The 19,478-nt window shown below is 43.2% G+C and overlaps 1 protein-coding gene and 1 pseudogene across 3 annotated transcripts; one reads left to right on the top strand and one right to left on the bottom strand.

Moving 5' to 3' along the window:
- Positions 1–13,431: 13,431 nt before the first annotated feature.
- On the top strand, positions 13,432–14,741 carry LOC123470574 (annotated as a pseudogene).
- Positions 14,742–14,891: 150 nt separating this feature from the next.
- LOC116919580 lies at positions 14,892–18,154 on the bottom strand. Of its 3 annotated transcripts, none has more exons than XM_045170968.1 (6): positions 17,916–18,154; positions 17,630–17,835; positions 17,363–17,551; positions 16,152–17,271; positions 15,833–16,082; positions 14,892–15,741 (listed from the first exon to the last, which is right to left on the bottom strand). In XM_045170968.1, exons 4-6 carry the CDS (start codon positions 17,014–17,016, stop codon positions 15,489–15,491), a joined length of 1,368 nt encoding a protein of 455 aa, XP_045026903.1. In that variant the 5' UTR covers positions 17,017–17,271; positions 17,363–17,551; positions 17,630–17,835; positions 17,916–18,154; the 3' UTR covers positions 14,892–15,488. The 3 variants fall into 3 exon arrangements, with proteins under 3 accessions (XP_045026903.1, XP_045026905.1, XP_045026904.1); XM_045170970.1 differs by having other exon boundaries at positions 15,828–16,082; XM_045170969.1 differs by having other exon boundaries at positions 17,912–18,154.
- Positions 18,155–19,478: the final 1,324 nt, after the last annotated feature.

A 19,478-nucleotide genomic window follows, 5' to 3' on the forward strand; every position in this document is an offset into this window, starting at 1 on the left:
GATTTTAATGTCAAATAATAAAAAACTACTTTAAACTTAATAAATCCTGCTGAAGTTTAAAATTCAAAAAATATTTAGCCTTAATTGTTTAATTTCAATTTATACACTTGTGGTTTAACCTAAGTTCGACATCATCTTGACTTCTTAAAAATCCTGTATGTGATTTGTTATCGAAAAAGCTCAAGTGTTTTATAAAAATTCGAGTGGGTGGGGGGGAGTGGGTCCTCAGGAAACACACGATCGTCGGGGTGTGACGGGGCGCGACAAACTGTGGGGCGTCCGGCTGAACTTCTGCTGCTTTCTTCTTTTCTTTTAAAATTTATTGTTTGAAAATCATGTATAATCTACCTATAGATTGGCACAGTGGAATAATCTCCGACTGTAGTGTGGGAGACCCGAGTTCTAATCCTGAGATAGCCTAATGTTTTTTCTAGATTAGAGGTCCAATACATGTCATATTTATAGCCAAAGGAAAGCCCGTTCGGATATCCTTAGAATGTCCGACGTCGCTGTTGAGGGCGGTCAAAACCAAAAAAAATTACATCCATAGGACATCCAAATCGGATATCGGGCTGTACGGAGGATATCAAAAAGATGTACTCAACATCCGACCCCGACATCTGTCGGACATCCGACGGACTGCCTTGTGTTATGTGGGGTTGTACCAAGAGTTTGCTAGTTAAGAAGTAACCATGTGATATAAACTGTCCTTTACTTTCATATTTTGAATAATCCCACATAACACAAGGCAGTCCGTCGGATGTGAACAATAAACAGAATACATCAAGTACCAATTTGCAAAGGAAAACAGGAAACAAAAAAAACTTACAAAGGAAAAATAAACAAAGGAGAAAAGTCTTCTGTTGTCTCCAGCTCGCCACGTTTAGAGGCCACGTCTACGTCTACTCAGGGATGATTCCCTGGTACACCCGTCTCGGTGCGCAGAGGATCTGATGGTGGTCATTGGTCCCGCACATGGCACAGAAGCGCTGGTGGGGACAAGCGGCCAAATTCAAATGACCGGCGACGGAGAGCGGGAGAAAACAGCCAAAACATCTGTGCTGTGCGGATAGCAGCTCCATCCGCTCCCGGTTAGTCTGCAGCATGAAGCCATCACATTCCCGGATCTTGCGGCCGCAGGACACCATGCCCGGCTGGTTGAGGTGGGTCCTCAGGAAACACACGATCGTCGGGGTGTGACGGGGCGCGACAAACTGTGGGGCGTCCGGCTGAACTTCTGCTGCTTTCTTCTTTTCTTTTAACAGGGATCCAACAAAGCTGCTAAGAATGGTTTCCCGTGCAGAAATGAAGTGGACGTGCACTTTTTTATGTCTTTGGAGTTTTCTTCTAGTTCTTGGTCGAGTTGAACAATGGCCTTTTGGTGGGCCAAAACCACGTTGATAGCCGCCGTTCGGGTCCTCAGTAGGTATTGTCGATGAAGATGAACATTGGCCGCTCACTCCTCTTCACGTTCACGGGAATTTTTCAATTTTTCTTTGATGGATGAGACAGATGGAGACAGATTTTTAGCCATGATGTTGAGTCGGCAATGATCACTTTGGTGTTGATAGTGCGAGAGCTTAAGGGAAACTGTCGTCTAATATTCGTAAAGGAGTAAACAGTTTCCCTAAGCGGTCAAGGGTTAGACAGTAAGCAACCTAATTTTGCCTTTGCCCTTTGAACTAGGTATAGGTGGCGTTGCCATAGGACATTTTACAATGAGATTTTTAGGGTTCACAATTTTTACACTTTACAGTTTTGACACTTGACATTTTTTTTACATTGGACAATTTAACAGTTTATACTTCATTTTACTCCTTTATACAGAGATTTTTTTTAAATTCCCTCTACGTAAACGTCCTGCTCTTTGGCCGTAGCCATAACACAGAGCTTAGTCACTGGACGAATACAGGGGTTTTTGCGGTTGCTGATTTGCACTTTTACCACTCGTACAATGTTATCCGATTCACTGGGGAGGACTTCTATCACCTTTCCCAATGGCCACTGTCCACGTAGGGTATTCGGCTCAATGACGAGTACTAGGTCCCCGACGCTAACGTTTGGCCGATTTTCAGACCATTTCCTCCTTTCCTTCAGGTGTGGAACGTATTCACGAAGCCATCTGTTCCAAAAATGTTGTATCATGGCCTGGCTTTGGAGGAATTGTTTTGCTGTGACGTCCATGTTCTCAGCATCTCCCAACTTTAGCGGCACGTAGGGACGGGCTCCTCCATGAAGAAAGTGATTCGGTGTTAACGGGTCGGGATCTTCTGGATCCATGCTGAGGTGGGTTAATGCCCGAGCGTTTAGAAAAACCGCTACTTCCGTGATCACCGTTCGTAGGACCCGATCGGTAACTAAACGATTTCCCACGCTGACTTGCATGCCCCGTTTGCACGACTGCACAATTCTCTCCCAAACTCCACCAAAATGTGGTCCGTGAGGGGGAGAGAAATGCCACTGAATCTGTTGACACGCCATCTTTGATTGTAGCTCTTGGTGTCGTTCTACCAATTCCGTTAGAGCCTGACGGAGTTCTTTCTCTCCAGTGACGAGGTTGGTTTCATTGTCACTGTAGACAACGTTCGGCTTTCCACGTAGACTCACGAACCGGGTAAATCCTCCAGCAATCTTTCAGATTTGATGTGGAGATTCCGCGTATGATGTTCCCATACAATGCGCTGCGCCACGAGTTGATTGGCTGGATGTAGGATGGAATGCTTTGTGGAATAGTCAACTGGAGCCTGTAGAATACGTCCACCTACTCGTAGCTGCCCTGCCTCATCCAGAAAAGGGCTGAACGTGCGTAATTTCGATTTCAGAGGTAACTCTAAGCTCTTTTTTAAAGCGTAGATTTTTTCCGCAAATGTCAGCTCTTGAGTACGTTTAACGCATATTGTGAGGGCCGTCGAAATTTTTTCGACCGTCAGTTCTCCCACGGTTGGCTTGCAACTTATCGTCTTAGCTCTGGCGTTTGTCACGAAATTCCTGCACCAAGCGATAACCCTCTGGATCCTCAGCAGACTAGAATACCTTCTTACGTAGTCATCAATCGAGTGGTTTTCTTCCTCCGTTTTGACAGAGAAGACTCGAATTACGTTTACGTCACTTTCCTCCGACTCTGCGATATCGTCCCAAATATCCCACTCCGACGGATTGAGTTTCAGAAACGATGGACCTTCGTGGAATTTCACCAACTCGTCGACGTTCTTCGGGTCGATGCCTCGACTACACAGGTCCGTGGGATTTTTAATTTCTGAAACATGACGCCATTGTCTTCGATTTGTGTTCCGAAGGATCTTGCCAATCCGATTGTTCACGAATGTTTCAAATCGGCAAGTGCGGGAATGGATCCAACGTAAAACGGTTTGCGAGTCGGTGTGGAAAGTAACTTCCCGTAAGTCGATTTCCAGCTCCCGACAAATTACGAGGGCGATGTTTAGGCCTTCCACAGCAGCCTGCAGCTCCAATCTTGGTATCGGGTGGCCTTTTACTGGTGTTACGTGCGTTTTAGCCATGACGAAGGATACGTTGATCGACTGGTCCTCGAAGACGAAGCGGAAATACGCCACAGCTCCAAATCCTTTTAAGCTTGCATCCGTGAATACATGCAGGTGCTGTTGCGTTCAACGTCCACGTTGATGTCGGAAACATCTTGGCACCATCAGCAACTACAAATTTTTCCAGGTGCTCGTACCAGTAGTGGAAACGTAGGCCTAATTCTTCGGGAATAGGATCATCACAGCCGATTCTTCTCTCGTACGTCCAGAAGTCTTGCAGAAGAGACTTCATTAGGAAAACCACAGGAGCGACGAGTCCCAACGGGTCGTAGACACTGGAGATGATACTGAGGAAATTCCTTTTGGTGAGAACGTCATTACTAGGCTGCTTCCGTATCTTGAACGTCAGCATATCCGTTTCCCCGTTCCACATCACTCCAAGTGTTCGTTCGATGGGCAACTTCTCCAAATCAAGGTCCGGTGTTGGTGAAGCCAAACCGAACTCACGTAGAGCCGAAATAACCTTCCTTGATGAGGAAGTCCAATTCTTTAGATTGAAACCGCCAAGTTGTAAGAGTTTCTTCATCTGGCGGGCCCGTTTTACTGCCCCGTCTTCGGAATCGACGGAATCGAGGTAGTTGTCAACGTAAAAGTTTCATAGAACGCTCTCTGCTTCCTCCGGATACTGGTAGCGATGATCGTCTGCAGTCCGATTTAGGGCGAAGATACAGGTTGTTTCGGAAGATACCGATCCAAAGACGTGGACTGTCATTTGGTACGTTAACGGTCCTTGATTAATGCCAGGCGTTCGATAGACAAACCGATAGGCCGACTGGTCCTCTACTGGGACCTTCACTTGGTGAAACATCTTCTCGATATCTGCGCCAACTGGTACCAGGTTCCTTCAGAAGCGTAGTAGGACACCGAGTAGGCTAACGAGAAGATTGGGTCCACGTAACAGGTTCTGGTTGATTGACGTTCCTCCATACTCGGCGGCTCCGTTGAATACAACTCGAACTTTGGTCGTAGAGCTGGATGGGCTTACGACGCCGTGGTGTGGTAAATACCACGTTTTACTTGGCTCTTTCCAAAACTGTTCGGTCGTCAGGAGTCTGGCGTGTTCCAGGCCCATGTACTCCTTAACAACTGCATCATACTTCCGGGCGAAGTCTTCATCTCGTTGAAATCGCCTCTCCAGAGAATAAAGTCTCTTCAATGCAGTTGCCCGATTGTCCGGAAGGTTTACGTTGTCGGTTTTCCACATTAGGCCGACTTGATACCGGTTACCAACATTCTTTACTGTTGACTCGAGGATACGTTGCCCACGTAGATTGTCTTCGGAGAGAACAGGCTGCTCCATGTCTACGTCTTTCGCCTCCAGCTGCCAGAATTTCTTGACTAACTCGTTGAGGTCTTCGGGACGTTCCTCTGCTACTATATGGGCGATGAACGGACGCCCATCTTGTGGCGGGCCCATTTGACCACCCAGGCACCAACCAAACGGTGTTTTGAAGGCGATAGGCCCAATTGTTCCAGCCGGCGGCTTGACGGAATCTATGTGATCGTGGGCTTCTGCTACGTCAATTCCAATTAATACTCCAGCGTCTTCGGGTTGTATGTTCGGGACATCAAGACCGCGTTGGGGTGTCCAGGACTCCATTTGACGAGGGTTGATTGGAGGGTTCGGCGTCACCTTCAAATTGTCGATGGCGTAGGCGTGTTTAACTTCAAACCGGCTTGTTCCGTCGACGGACGAGAGGGAGAAATCCACAACGGCAGCTTGGACGTTTGATGTGGCTCCATCATAAGATACAACGTTGATGCGTTTAGGCTGACCAACGAGTCCCAACCTTTTTACTTAATCTTTCCTGATCAGTGTGGTGTCACTTCCAGTATCCAAGAATCCGAAAGTGTCGACCCATCTTGCACCGACGCTAATACGAACAGGCACGATCTTAAAACGTACACGTCGCTTTACCGTTTCCTTCTGGGTTAGTGTCCCAAGAAATGCAGTCGATGTAGACGCTGATGGAGGTGGTTGATCCGTTTTTTCCCTCAGGGGGATGAATTCGGATCCGTGAAGCAGGGGATGGTGTCTTGATCCAACACATCTACCAATGGTACATTTGATGTCTCTGGAACACTCCCTGCGTTTGTGCTTGCCGGTGAGGCATAGTAGACACCTTCCGGACTTAAACACAACTTCAGCCCGTTTTGTGGGCGTGAAAGACATAAACACGTTACAGCTGGCCAAGTTGTGAGCCCTGCCGTTACAAGCAAGGCACATCCACTGGTCAGTCTTTTCGGCGGCTTTCTCCTCCGTGTTCGGTCGTCTTTCCATGGGAGCAGCTAGCGGAGGTGAGGATGCCGTTACTTTAGAGCCTTCCTCTGTCGAAACGTGTCCAATGGTTGACGTGTGAGAAGCGTTCGGTTTCTTGACTGGCTTCTTCTCATCAAACTGTACTGATTTGGACGTCGACGTGTTCAGAGACTCAAATACGTTTTTACCATGTTGTTTACTCATGGATTTTACTGTTACCCAGTTGTCCAGGTCTAGAACGTTCAATTCTGCACCTGCCTTTTTTCTCTTCTTGTTCCACTTCTCCTGCAGGTATGTTGTCAGCTTTGCTTCTATGGCCATCAGGGTAGTACGGCTGTGAAGTTCATGCACATATCTCGACTGTGAAAGGGTCACCACTGCTCCGTGCAACTGGATGGCGAAGGTCTTGAGGCTCGCAGCATCTTGGCTCTTCAAAGGTGGAATCTGCGGCAGGTCGTCGAGATAGGTCTGGTCCATGAATTCGGTGCGGCCGTAGACTGCGTCGAGACGATCCCACACAACGGAGTACATGGTTCCATCAGCAAGGAGCTCGCCGATCTCGTTCCGTTCTTCTTTTGACAGCAGCTCTTCCAACATGAACAGGAGGGCAGGAGAACCGTCGTATTCGTTTTCGTATAATGCTCGAAATTTGGCCTTAAACCGAGCGTAATTCTTCGGATTTCCATCGAACGGCTGGATCGGGAAGTTCGGGGTACGTGAGCGACTACAGCAGCCACCATGAGGATGGTTGGTGCTGCCATTTGCAGGCTGGTGCTCAGAAGACGTGTCCGAAGACGCGTTGTCACCAATGGAAGGGCCGCAGGCTGGATGCATGATAGGCAGTGGTCTTGAAGGCTGCTCTCGTGAAGAATTGTCAGCGTCAAGCAGAGTTCTGTGATGCCGTACCATGGCTTCGAGTGACTTCAAGGTAGACCGAGCAGAAACGTCTTGTCTAGCTGATAGATTCTGTGGTCGGCTAGGTATGCGTGCTCCTTGGTCGATGACTTGCTCCTGAATCGTTCTCAGGTGCCCCTTGCTGATGCCAATCTCCGTTCGAAGGCCCTCGATCTGTGCGTTAAAGTCTAACTTAACCATTTCGATCTTCTGATCCATGTCTTGCAACGTCTTACGTGAGTCTTTAACCAACTGAGTGTTGGCGGCGATTTCAGTGGACGTGACATGGGAGCTGTCTATGAGCTTGCCTAGTTGCTCACTCATACCCTTTAAAGCCTTACTCAACGTTTTCGTGACTGACGTTGCGTTGGCTTCCATCTGGGACTTTTACTGTTACAACTTGACTTCCAGTTTCAACATTTGCTTCTTGATGTGCAGATCTAGCTGGCTGGTTTGTGTGGGAAGATCGGTTGGCGCCGACCGAGTAGACCTCTTCTGCGATAACGTTGTGCCAATCGTGACGTCTGAAGCTGACGTCCCAATAGACTGAATGAACTGACTGAGTGACGAGACGACGTGGCATACCTAATGGCGAAGTTGAGGATTTCCACGTGGTCGGTGTCGAATTGAACCTTCCATTTTTCACAGGCTTAACGTTGTGGATCAGTAATATTGGGCAAACTTTCCATATACTTGTGATGAAGATCTTTGACGTCTTCGTTGATACGAATTAACTCGTCTCGCCATGCTGCAACTTGCAACTTCTTGAGTCTGATGGCTCCCATCTTGTGATCTGCCACTGCTCTTCTGAGCTGATTTGTTAATTTCGTGTGGGCCGCCTTTCATCTCCCACGTTTCTGCTTGAGATCGTTGTCTGGAAGGAGGAGGCCTTCATTCTTCATTGCTTCTGGCTTCATTTCGTCTTCTATTGAGATATTGCCGCCCGACTCAATACTTTCGGCTTTTGCTACGGCTTCAATCATGACGTAGAAACGTTCAAAGACAAGGAAGTAGTCACACGTAAACGGATGTCGATGATTCACGTAGATACAGCGACGATACAGTCAGATACGCAAAGCGTGGTAGACCGGGCTCTACCTTCAGGCTGGCGTAAACGTATGCCAAAGTCTTGCAACAGGGAATACCCGACAATTTTACTGAATCTTAACACGTTTTACTAGGGATGACAAGAGAAATGCACGTGTTCGTTAAATTCCGGGTTTCAGCACCATTTGTTACTCACGTTCACGTGCAATGGAACGTGATAACGGAGATGAGGGATGGAGGGTGAAAATAATGAAGATGAAAATGACGGGTGGGATGAGAACAACTGTATTCTTTGTTAGTAAAGTGATGGGGGACACAGTTCTCCAGTGACGTGGTTTAAAGAGAGAGAGAGAGAGACTGGGGGTACTTAATTACTCGATTACTAGGCCAATGCAAAAAAAAAAGGGGCAAGGGCTTCTTAACATTAACATAAATTAAGAGGGCCCTTGACAACTACACTCCTGCCTGTGAGGGCAGCACCGTAGGTGACACGTTGGTACGCACTTTCAATCGCTCCATGTACGAAACGGTCCGCATTTTATCCCTAAGTCCACGAATAATCTGTCAAAAACTTTTGGGTCAGTCCGCAGGAGAAAGTCCGCAGTTCTCCTGTCCGCAGTCCGTGGTCCGCCTCCGCATTTTATCCTGGTCCACATTGGACCACAGCACCACACACCATAGTCCCAGGTTTTTCGCAGGGCCAGGATAAAATACCCAAAAATTTTGGGCAAGGATAAAATGCGGACGTGGACTGTGGACTGGAGAAACTGCGGACTTTCACCTGCAGACTGGCCCAAAATTTTTGACAGCAGTCCACAGTTTCTCCATGGGGCAGCAGTCCGCAGTCCACGGATTATACGGGGATGCAGCATTCAATATAGACATGTGTATGTGTTGGTAAGGCAGAAAAATCGATAAGTTTAGTCTTAATTTCTTAATAGTATTTAACATTAAAATTTCTAATATATATAGCAGCAAAATTTTACTTTTGTTTCTACAGGCATTGAATTTACTCTTGTCAAGAAAGATCGACAGACCGAAGACAGAGACGAGGAGAAGATGATTCAGTGTGGTACGAAACATTGTAAAGAATAGTACCACAAAGAATGTCTTCCTAAAGAGCAGCACTATGCCTTTCAAGAGTCTTAAAAACCCCCCTGGAAGTGCCCCGAATGTCTTTAAGTTTATTAAATGTTTTATTTTCATTGTTTTACCAAGAGTTTACCTAGTTAAGAAATAACCATGTGATTTAAACTGTCTCTTACTATCATATTTTGTATAATACATCATGTGTTAATTTTTTAATACTATCTTTAGTTTTAAATTTAAATTTAAAATTTAAATAGGCATGTCCGCATCAATGGGTATGGGCAGTCCGCAGATACCAGTCCGCAGTTTATCCTGCCTGGTTCACACTTTCAAACGGTCCACATACGAAACGGTCCGCATTTTATCCTCAAGTCCACGAAAAATCTGTCAAAAATTTTGGGCCTGTCCGCAGGTGAAAGTCCGCAGTTTCTCCAGTCCGCAGTCCATGGTCCGCGTCCGCATTTTATCCTGGCCAAAATTTTTGACAGATTTTTCGTTGACTTAGGGATAAAATGCGGACCGTTTCGTACATGGAGCGATTGAATGTGCGGACCGGGCAGGATAAACTGCGGACTGGTATCTGCGGACTCCATGCCCATACCAAATATTAAATTTCAAACTAAAAGTAGTATTTAAAAGTCGACATATGTATTATCCAAAATATGAAAGTAAAGGACAGTTTATATCACATGTTTACTTCTTCACTAGGTAAACTCTTCGTACAACAATGCAAATAAAACATGTAATAAACTTAAAGGCATTTGGGGCATTTCCAAGTGGTTTTTAAAGACTCCTGAAAGGTATAATGCTGTTCTTTTGGAAGACATTCCTTGTGGTACCATTCTTTGCAAAATCACACTACCGCCTTCTGAAGGATGACTTACCTGCGCTACGGTTGTCTAATTCAAATTCTTAGTTGTGCATCAAAGAAAATAGAATACAATGGATTTGGCATATAGAAAAAAAAATAGTCAACTGCTAAGAGCTGTTCGCATTTTTATTTTTATTTATTGTAATTGCTGCATGCATACATTTTTTTTTAAAGCAAAAGTTATCGAACAACAGCCAATGCATGACAAAAATGAGGCTGATCTGTCTTGACTAGAATAAATTCAATGCATGTAAAACACAAAAGTCAAAGTTTGCTGCAATAAATATTATGGCATTTTAATGTTAAATACTTTTATAAAATGAGGACTTTACTTACCGATTTTCTGCTTTACCAACACATAGTCATGTCTATATGTAATGCTCTATCCCACTATATTACGCGGACTGCGGACAGCTGCCCTGTGGAGAAACTGCAGACTGCTGTCAAAAATTTTGGGCCAGTCTTCAGGTGAAAGTCTGCAGTTTCTCCTGTCTGCCGTCCACGGTCCGCGTCCGCATTTTGTCCTAGCCCGTTGGTCGCGTACAGTATGCTCCACAAAAATGAAGCATCCCCCCCCCCCTGTCGGAAATTCCGACGGACGAAGCTCACAGCCCTCGTCCGGGTGATGACCCTTTGGCCGAAGCAGCCTAGACTCAGCCGAGTCATCCTCAATGGATCGCCGCCCCACCGAGGATAGGGAAGTCAAGAGCGGAAACAAACGACTTAAGACGGCCTACGGCCAGTGTTGCCACGGGCTGATGTTAAATTCGTCCAGCTAGGTTGCCCGATTCTCCGTTTTTCTCCATTTAGCTTTTTTTTCTGGGATCACGCCACCTAGTGGTAAACAAAAAAATTATGCTTTTAGCAAACAATCATGGTTTGTTTCTGTTTTTAGTAAGGTATTTTAAATTGCGCAAACAATATTTAATAAGAAAAAAAAACTTTTAAATCGCGTTATAACAAGTCAACTCTGGGTTTCTTTATTAGATTTAGATTGCATTCACTTTAAACTGGGTTTTAAATTAAGGATCGAATATGATAGACCTGTGTCGAATGCTGCGTTGCCACTGCCAATGCATCGGTGATGTCAGTTCAGGAATCGGGACTACATCACCGATGCATTTTTATACTAGGCAACCCAGCATCCGACACAGGTCTATCATATTCGTAACATTTCTTTGATTAAATTAAATGACATAGATAGATAGATTAAGATATAGGATTAGGATTTAGGAAGTGTGTTTAATGCTTTGTTCGCCCTAACAGATTGCACCCGTTTCAATAATTGAAATTCAATTACCGATGGTGTCTTCCGCTCTTTCTTCAACCAGTATTTCGTTCGCATTAAAGAATCCAATACTTCCTCATCCATTTGATTTCGAATATCAGTTTTAACTAACTTAAGCAGGCTAAAAACCCTTTCGGCAATTACATTACTACATGGAATTGAAAAAAGAAATGAAATAATTGCACATAAATTCGGAAATCTTGGTTTTCGAGACAGCGTCATTTTTATAATTGACAACCAGTATGATTCTGCATCCAGCAGCTCAATCTCGCCTTCACTTGTCAACCCAATTTCTTCCAGTGACAAAATTGCCTGGCATCGCCATTCAATTTCAGCGCGGGCAGGGTCGCATATTCTCTTCAGATTAGGAAATTGCCGAAAGAGTTCCATAATGGTAGGAGGGTTCATACTGCGGGCGTTTTTAGGAAAAACCATCTTGATGACCAAAAATAGATCATCCTCAAAGTTGAATCGCTGCTGAATCTGTTTTATGGAAGTGATGTAGAAGTTACGGCAGGTTTCCCAGACGAAGAGTTAATAGGCTGGTCGCAAGATGGAATCTCCTCAAAGGCATTTATTCCTTAATAAAAAATGGTGAACACAAAATATCATGAGCAATTTGTTAATTCGAATTCAGAGATTATATAATTACCACGATACACCTTATCAATGGGCAAGTATTGATTCGTTAAGTCGGGGTTGATATCAAATGGATCATCCGATCGGACATATCTTACCCACACAGCACAGCTTCCTCTTGGGACCCTCCCAATAGGCTCTTGGCCTCCCAAGCTTTTATTAGACCTCCCAATGTTGTCCTGAGGAAGGTTATCGGATTTGCATATACGGCATCATTCGTAAAATTTACCCTGTTCTATTTATAATGTTTTCAGGATGCCTTTTGTATGGTAAGATTTTATCAGTATTTCTCTACAAATAGCATCCACCACATCACTTTGCCATCCGTAATCCAGCTGTATAAGCAGCATCGTGTTGTGTTAACTGAAATCGTTTGATGTGCTGGCAACACGTAAAACGATCAATCACTCTTTTTTCAACCTTAGCCGCTATTGTGGCGGTACGGGATAGTCCCAATTCCGACCGCTAGGTGGCGAACGATAGAAGACGCGTTGGGGAAGGAGAGACCGGCAGTTGGGCGCGAGACGTAGAGCAGAGCAGGCAGAAGAGCATCGTCCTCCAACATTTCAGTTTTGTTTCTTTTGTGTTTTACCTTACCGGATCTGTGCGGTCAAGGTGTTGAATACACTAAATTTGCGAGTGATCCAGCCGAACAGTGACTTTATCTTTAATTTCCCAGCCATCCGGCGACATTTGGTGTCAGAAGTGGGATCGAGTGCTCGCTTCCCGTGGCTGCGACGGCGTGGTGACCCCTTGCTAAAACTGATCATTCGGCTTTATCGGAAACATCCAGCTTGCTGAGGCAGATTTCAACATCCATCGACATTCTCCGGAAGAAAATCTTGTCGCTGAACGTGGCATTTGGGTGTTTGGGAGCGAATTTCATCCCGATTTGCTGGATTTTGTGGCGGATTCTTCCCATCCTTGGCGCCAAACCAACATGGCGGATCGGTGAATAGACATTTCTCGTTGCATTTTTTTTTGTGTATTTTTCAATTGCTGCTGGTAATTCGTCGAGAGGACGTTTCCAAGTAGATTTCAGCCTTTTTTTTTATTTATTTATTTATTTTTTTATTTATTTTTTTTTTATTTTTCGGTTTTGTGTTGTGTGGGGTATTTTGGCGCGCTTTTTCTTTGTGTGTGAAACAACAGCGGCTGGTGTTGCAGTGGCTGACGTTTATGCGTCGCTACCGCTGACATCCCTGCTGGTTGTGCAGAAGGGCATTTTTTTAAACCAACAACGGCTAGTGTTGCAGTGGCTGACGTTCATGCGTCGCTACCGCTGACATTCCCGTTAGTTGTGCGGAAGGGTATTTTTGTTGTTATACAACAGTGGCTGGTGTTGCAGTGGCTGACGTTCTGCGTCGCTACAGCTGACATCCCCGCTGGTTGTGCGGAAGGGTAATTTTGTTATACAACATTGGCTGGTGTTGCAGTGGCTGACGTTCTGCGTCGCTACAGCTGACATCCCTACTGGTTGTGCGGAAGGGAATTTTTGAATAAACGAAAACGGTTGGTGTTGCAGTGGCTGACGTTCTGCGTCGCTATTGCTGACATCTCTGACAGTCGGGAATAGAATAATTTGTAGACCAAAAATAAATAAATAGATAAAAATAAATTGGCAGTCATTTTATTTCGTTCTTTGTCGAATTCGCCTTCTGGATATCGTTTTCTTCAACTGAAAAGTGGATTACATCTTCTCGTGGATTTCGTCAACTATTGCTGCATTCTGGAATTGAATTACCTGATATTCTTGCCTTGGTAATTTATCTAAAAAATCCATTTAAGTAGTGAAAATTCCTCTTGGCATTGCAAAACTATTCTATCATCACGATTGAAATTTGAATCTCGTGGCCGTAACTGTACAGTCTACTTAATTTTCCATGCTCTACTCACTCTGAACTCTTGTTTTGTCAGTGCATTGATGCTCTAAGTTAGAGGTAAATTAGTTTAAAAGAATTACAGTCAAAATTTGTATTAATTTTTTTTGTTATCAGTGTTGCAGGCTTGCAGCATCATAGTTACAAAAACAACTTGGTCGTCAACGTCATACGTCAAATCAATTTATTCAAGGTAAATTTGATAATGAAAAGGGTTAATACTGCTAGCAGCACATCTCAGGCTCACATAAGGAGAATGCGTCGGGAGGCAAATCAAAACGTCGCTGAATGCACAACATCATCACATTATTCGGCCTGGACCGTCTCGGAATGAGAATTTACGCCCAAAAGTGAATTCAAATGCAGGCCAGGGAAGTATGCCATCTCAACAACAGTATGCTATCACTACTCCGTCTTCACGAGCTAATTCCCGTCAACAGTCATCCCAGAGTCTTCCTGAAATGCCGAATGCAGGTGATTTTTTCAACAATTTCTTTATTAAAACTGAATTTAATGTAATCCATTTTTTGGTACTTCATCTTTTAAGTATTTCAAGACTACACTAAAAGAAGTTAGGAATTTTTAAAAATCCAATTTCGAGAAATGACTGCAAAAATCGACGATCTTTTGGACTCGAGACCGAAACCGTGTATTTGTACAATACAAAGAATCGAAGAAAATGAACAGCAATTCCTTTTGCCTTTGTATTCGTTCGATGCTATTGAACATCTTGAAAATTCAATGAAGGACCAACAATCTCGACAACAAATGGTAACAGTAAATATTCAGTTTTTATTATTTCCGTTTGCAACCTTTTATTTTTTTCAGATCCTTTTGCTGCTCCGTATCGGTGGAATAAATCTCCAGAAAACGGTTTATGCAATAATGGAAAAGTTATTCTCATACGAAATTGAAACTAAGTTCACTTGGACGGGAAAATCCTCAAAAGGAATCGAGAAAGCTAAATTTTCTGATCTGAAGAATATCTATGCTGCAATCTCTGGTAAAGATCGATAAAGATAAATTTATTCTGGCTTAATAGTAACAAATTTTGCAATGTACTACAGGTGCCGTCCTCGGTAACAAAGACCTTGCTGGTGATGAGAAAACTATAGTTAAAGTGCAGTATCAAGTAACCGAGTGGCTTCGTCACTGTCAGCAGAATTTGAAAAGTCAAATGTAGTTGATGAATAAATAAAACATTTGAAAAATGTGTTTTGTTTATATGTATTCATTTTATCATAACAATTATTGCTGAAAATCGGAGCTGGGTACGGAATACTAGCCGGTATATATATTGTCGCGGGTGAAAAGGGATATTGGTTATCTCTTCGCATAGTTAAAAGTGAATAATTGTCTAGAATTAAGGTCATCACTTGTTGTATTCGTTTGTTCTTGTTCCAATACAACTCGCGTGACAATATGGTTAATTTGTTTCATTATTGGAGGTTATGGGGAGATCCTCGGGAAGGTGAGAGAGGTACTGAGGAGGTTATCAGGAAGCCACCAGGTAACCAAAAAGATGGTTTTTAGAGGAATTTAGGAAGCTCACAAGTAAGACTGAGGAGGAAATTAAGAGGATCTTGGGAGGTCCTGGGGAACCAAATGTGCTGTGTGGGTACAACCATGAAATTGATTGCCAAGGACGTCAGCATTTCACAAACTTCCTTTTGCAGTAAATGCAGTTTGGGCATTTCAGATTGGAAAATGGTGTTAAATTCGTTGAAATGTTTAAGAGCATATTTCATGAACAGAAGCAGTGGTTTGGTTGAACGTTCATTGAGTTAATGAAGGATTTCTGTCGTTGTCTTGGTCTTTTCATCCCTGTCTTCTTTCTCGAAATAAAGTTTAAGAGCATCAAATTGCTCTAAAACTCGCAGAACACAATATTCTAACGAAAGCCAACGTGTCTGTCCCGGTGAAACCCTGTCGCCAACGTGTCTGTCCATGTTCTTCGATGTTAACGAATTGCTGAAAAGCCACCAATTTCCGTCGACGGCTCGTGCTTCTTGAGAAGTGAGCGAAAATTGACCAAATCAAGTGTTAAAGTAACTCTGGAAGTTTCTTGTTGGCATTGGACGTGACCACATGGATGGAATGACAGGAACATTTTATGATGGCAATTGACGGAATCGTTTCTTGGAGAATCGTTAAATCCAATTTCTTTTTCCCGAACAATAACACTACAGGTGTCTGCGCAGAATCCCACCACCCTGTAAATTAAAGAGATGAATTATATTTTACATATATATATACGAAAAGACAATGAAGTGTCAATTCAAACAAAAATCGATTATACCACACCAGTCCTTAGGAATCTGTTGTTTCTCTAATAGAGTTAAGATAGACTTTGATAAGCCATCAGCTGACGGATCACTACAAACAATGAATTCCAACACGTCAACCACAAGTTGGCACAAGATAGCGTCCCAATATTGCACCATGATAGCCAATTGGCTTTGGACCTTGACATCTGTGGTTTTGTCTATCACAATGGAAAAGAATGTTTTTCTAAGTTTTTCGTAGAGGCTTAGTTTAAGGCCTACTCCAAAACCTAGGGACCAGTTACAAATACTTGCTGCATTATATAACTTCATGAATTTTTAACAGCATTTCAATTTACCATCTTTGATAATAGCAGTCGTTTTAGTTCTGCCCAACTGAAGTTTTTTTAATCTGTCATCAGTAGGATGAAAGCGACGAAGAGTGGACACAGTAGATTCAATCGATGAAATTGGCAAATTCTGATGGATTAGAAAGCAGACAAGGGTCATCTCATATTCTGTGACAGCATCGGCTAAAAGAACGCTTCCCGAAACCAAGTCTGCCAAACATTGTCGTTGTTTAACGACAACTTCATAGCTTGGTGCAAGCATGATGGGATTTTTGCTCTTTGAGTGGTCCTTTAACGTTGTTTTGTGGTTCCCAATCATTTTATTGCACGGGATGCAATAAGCTTTGATGATTTTAGATTTTTCAGTGGAAACAGTCCGTTTTTCTAGCCATGGTTTAAACTGTCCGTCATTCAGCCAAGCTTCGTTGAATTGCTGGTAACGAACATGGTTTGCCTTATTCGACTGATCAGGCTGATCGAAACTGCTAGCCTGCACGGAACTGGTAGCCTGCACGGAACTGGTAGCCTGCACGGAACTGGTAGCCTGCACGGAACTGGTAGCCTGCACGGAACTGGTAGCCTGCACGGAACTGGTAGCCTGCACGGAACTGCTAGCCTGCACGGAACTGCTAGCCTGCACGGAACTGCTAGCCTGCACGGAACTGCTAGCCTGCACGGAACTGGTAGCCTGCACGGAACTGCTAGCCTGCACGGAACTGCTAGCCTGCACGGAACTGCTAGCCTGCACGGAACTGCTAGCCTGCACGGAACTGCTAGCCTGCACGGAACTGGTAGCCTGCACGGAACTGCTAGCCTGCACGGAACTGCTAGCCTGCACGGAACTAGTAGCCTGTACGGAACTGGTAGCCTGCATGGAACTGCTGGACTGCTTAGAATGGCCAGGATGTATTGGCCAACCAGACTGGCTCGGATGGAAGGTTGCAATAAAAACGTCTGTTGGCTGAGAAGACTGATCTGTTTGACCAGATGCGCTAGCCAGAACGGTATGGTCGGAAGCTTTGGAGCCATCAGTTTGCTTATCGCTGGTAACAGACTTAGAAGGATTTTAAGGTGGATACGGTTTCTGGCGTAGAGGCTGGCTTATTTGAGACTTAGCTGGATAAGTGTTCTATATAAATAGAAATGAACAGAAAATGACAGTTATGAACAGAAAAAGAACATGCACAATATCAATTTTAACAATGTTTAACTCAATATACTTTTTGAAGGGCTGTTTCATTTTCAACAAGGGTAGATCGATCAACATTTTAAACAGTATTTGTTGAGGTTTTTTTGCTGGTATCAAATGAAAAGGATTATACATCACGAAGAAGATCAATTTCCTCCTCATTGTTTACGATCATATGGCTCTGAATCTCATAATCCTCATTTATGACATTTCCAGTTGTCTAATGAGAAGAAATAAGTTTTAGAGTTGTTAATGATTTATTAAATGTGGTTAAATAATGCTGATGGAAACAACTTACTTTTTCAGTGCTTGGCATACTGAAAAATGATGTCAGCTTCTTTTGTGAGTTCAGTTTTAAAGCTGCTTTCACAGGAGGAAATGCATTTCCAGAGCTTAAAGAACGCAATCTTTCATCTTGATGCTCAACCTTATTAACGGTTTCAGCTCTTAGCGGATATTCCTCTATAATATCAATATCTTCATTCATTGTCGAACAAGTCATTGCTGCAATACAAAGAAGCCTTCAAAATAAATCTCTATATTTGTTAAATCTTAAATAACATTCAAAAACAAACCCTACTTACGACATGAGAGGTAAACAAGTTTTGAATGTTGAGCTCTTGAGTCTTAAGATTTGACTAGGTTATTTTATCATTCGTAACAGAAGTTGAACACGTTTATTTTTATTCAAAAGTGACTGGCTGTTGTGTGTGTGTAGTGTCCTCTAGTGTCCTATATTCCTCTTGTGTGCTGTCTGCTTGAAAGACTAATAACAATAAAAGCTAAAACAGTTAAAAAAAGCTTGCTACATCCTACTGTAGTACTGACTAGTGACGTAGTGAGGTGCTGAGACCATTCATAGATCATAGGGCAGCGCGCGCCTCTAGTGACGTTTACATTTATACATAATTAAATTAAAAATGATTACTTTTGAAAATAATTGACAACTAATATTCAAAAAATAACCCAATTTGTGCAATTCCCGTGGAGAATGCATTCTCCACATGTTTAGATTATTTCATAAAATCTCCACAAAAAGGAGAATTCTCCGCTCCGTGGCATCCCTGCCAGTGCTGCCACGACTTTTTTTGGGCTATCCTTTCAACATTGCCAGATTATTCAATACTATCCTTTCCAAAAATTGTTTTTATCCTCACATTATCCGATATTCCGATTGTTTTACATACTGTTATTCTCTCACTAGGAGTGTAAATGTATGTGTAGCCATAAAAAGTTTAGGTTTTTCACATTTCTGGGATATACAAATATTCAAATTTGTATTGCAAATCATGGTTATCACTTGGGTTTTGAATTTTTATTATCTGAGTTTTAAAATGCAGTTTGAGACATTTTTGAAAAGCGACACAAATGTTGACAAGATAACGTAATTTACTAAACAATAAAACAAGATAAAGACAGAAATATTCTTAGATATTAGAATTCATCTGAAACCATGATGGCGTTTGCACCCACTTTTTGCACACAATCAATAAGCTTATCGGGAAATGTAATCGTAGCTACCGTTGACTTAGTGTTTTTAATCAGGAACTTTGTCCTCATTAAACCAAGAAGAACGTCATTACTCGTGCGATTCCTGTGATCATTTCGATTGATTTTGAGAAAACTAAAAACTCGTTCAGCGATTGCATTGCTGTATGGCAGTCAGACTGGCAGTCCGGCATGGCACTGAAACAAAGTGAGTGCTGATAGCGCCAGCGAAAGCGGACAGCTCCTCTATAAAAATATTTGTTTTCCTGCTAGAGCCAAATGATTCGCCAATACATTTTCCATGATTATCCAGGAAAAACAATGATATTTCAGTATTTTGGGATATTATCCTCGATTATCCATTATCCTGCAGCATTAGTTTTTGCAGTCATTTACGATCATTAGTAAATGACTGGTTTTTGTTCAGAATTATCCTCTGAAAGGATAATTATCCTCAATATGGCAACACTGTTTGCGACCATGTCCCGTATAATACGTGCAACTCCATCTCGTTCAGGGGCCTGAACGCTGTCAGGCAAAACATGACGACAACTCCTGTTAGGGTTCAGGTCCCGGCCTCAATTTGCAGCAAGAGAAGGCAACTCAATCGTACAGCGCTTTACGCATTCAGTTGCAACTCCATCTCGTTCAGGGACCTG

The sequence above is a fragment of the Daphnia magna genome, linkage group LG3 (genome assembly GCF_020631705.1).
Source record: "Daphnia magna isolate NIES linkage group LG3, ASM2063170v1.1, whole genome shotgun sequence".
Lineage (NCBI taxonomy): Eukaryota > Metazoa > Arthropoda > Branchiopoda > Diplostraca > Daphniidae > Daphnia > Daphnia magna.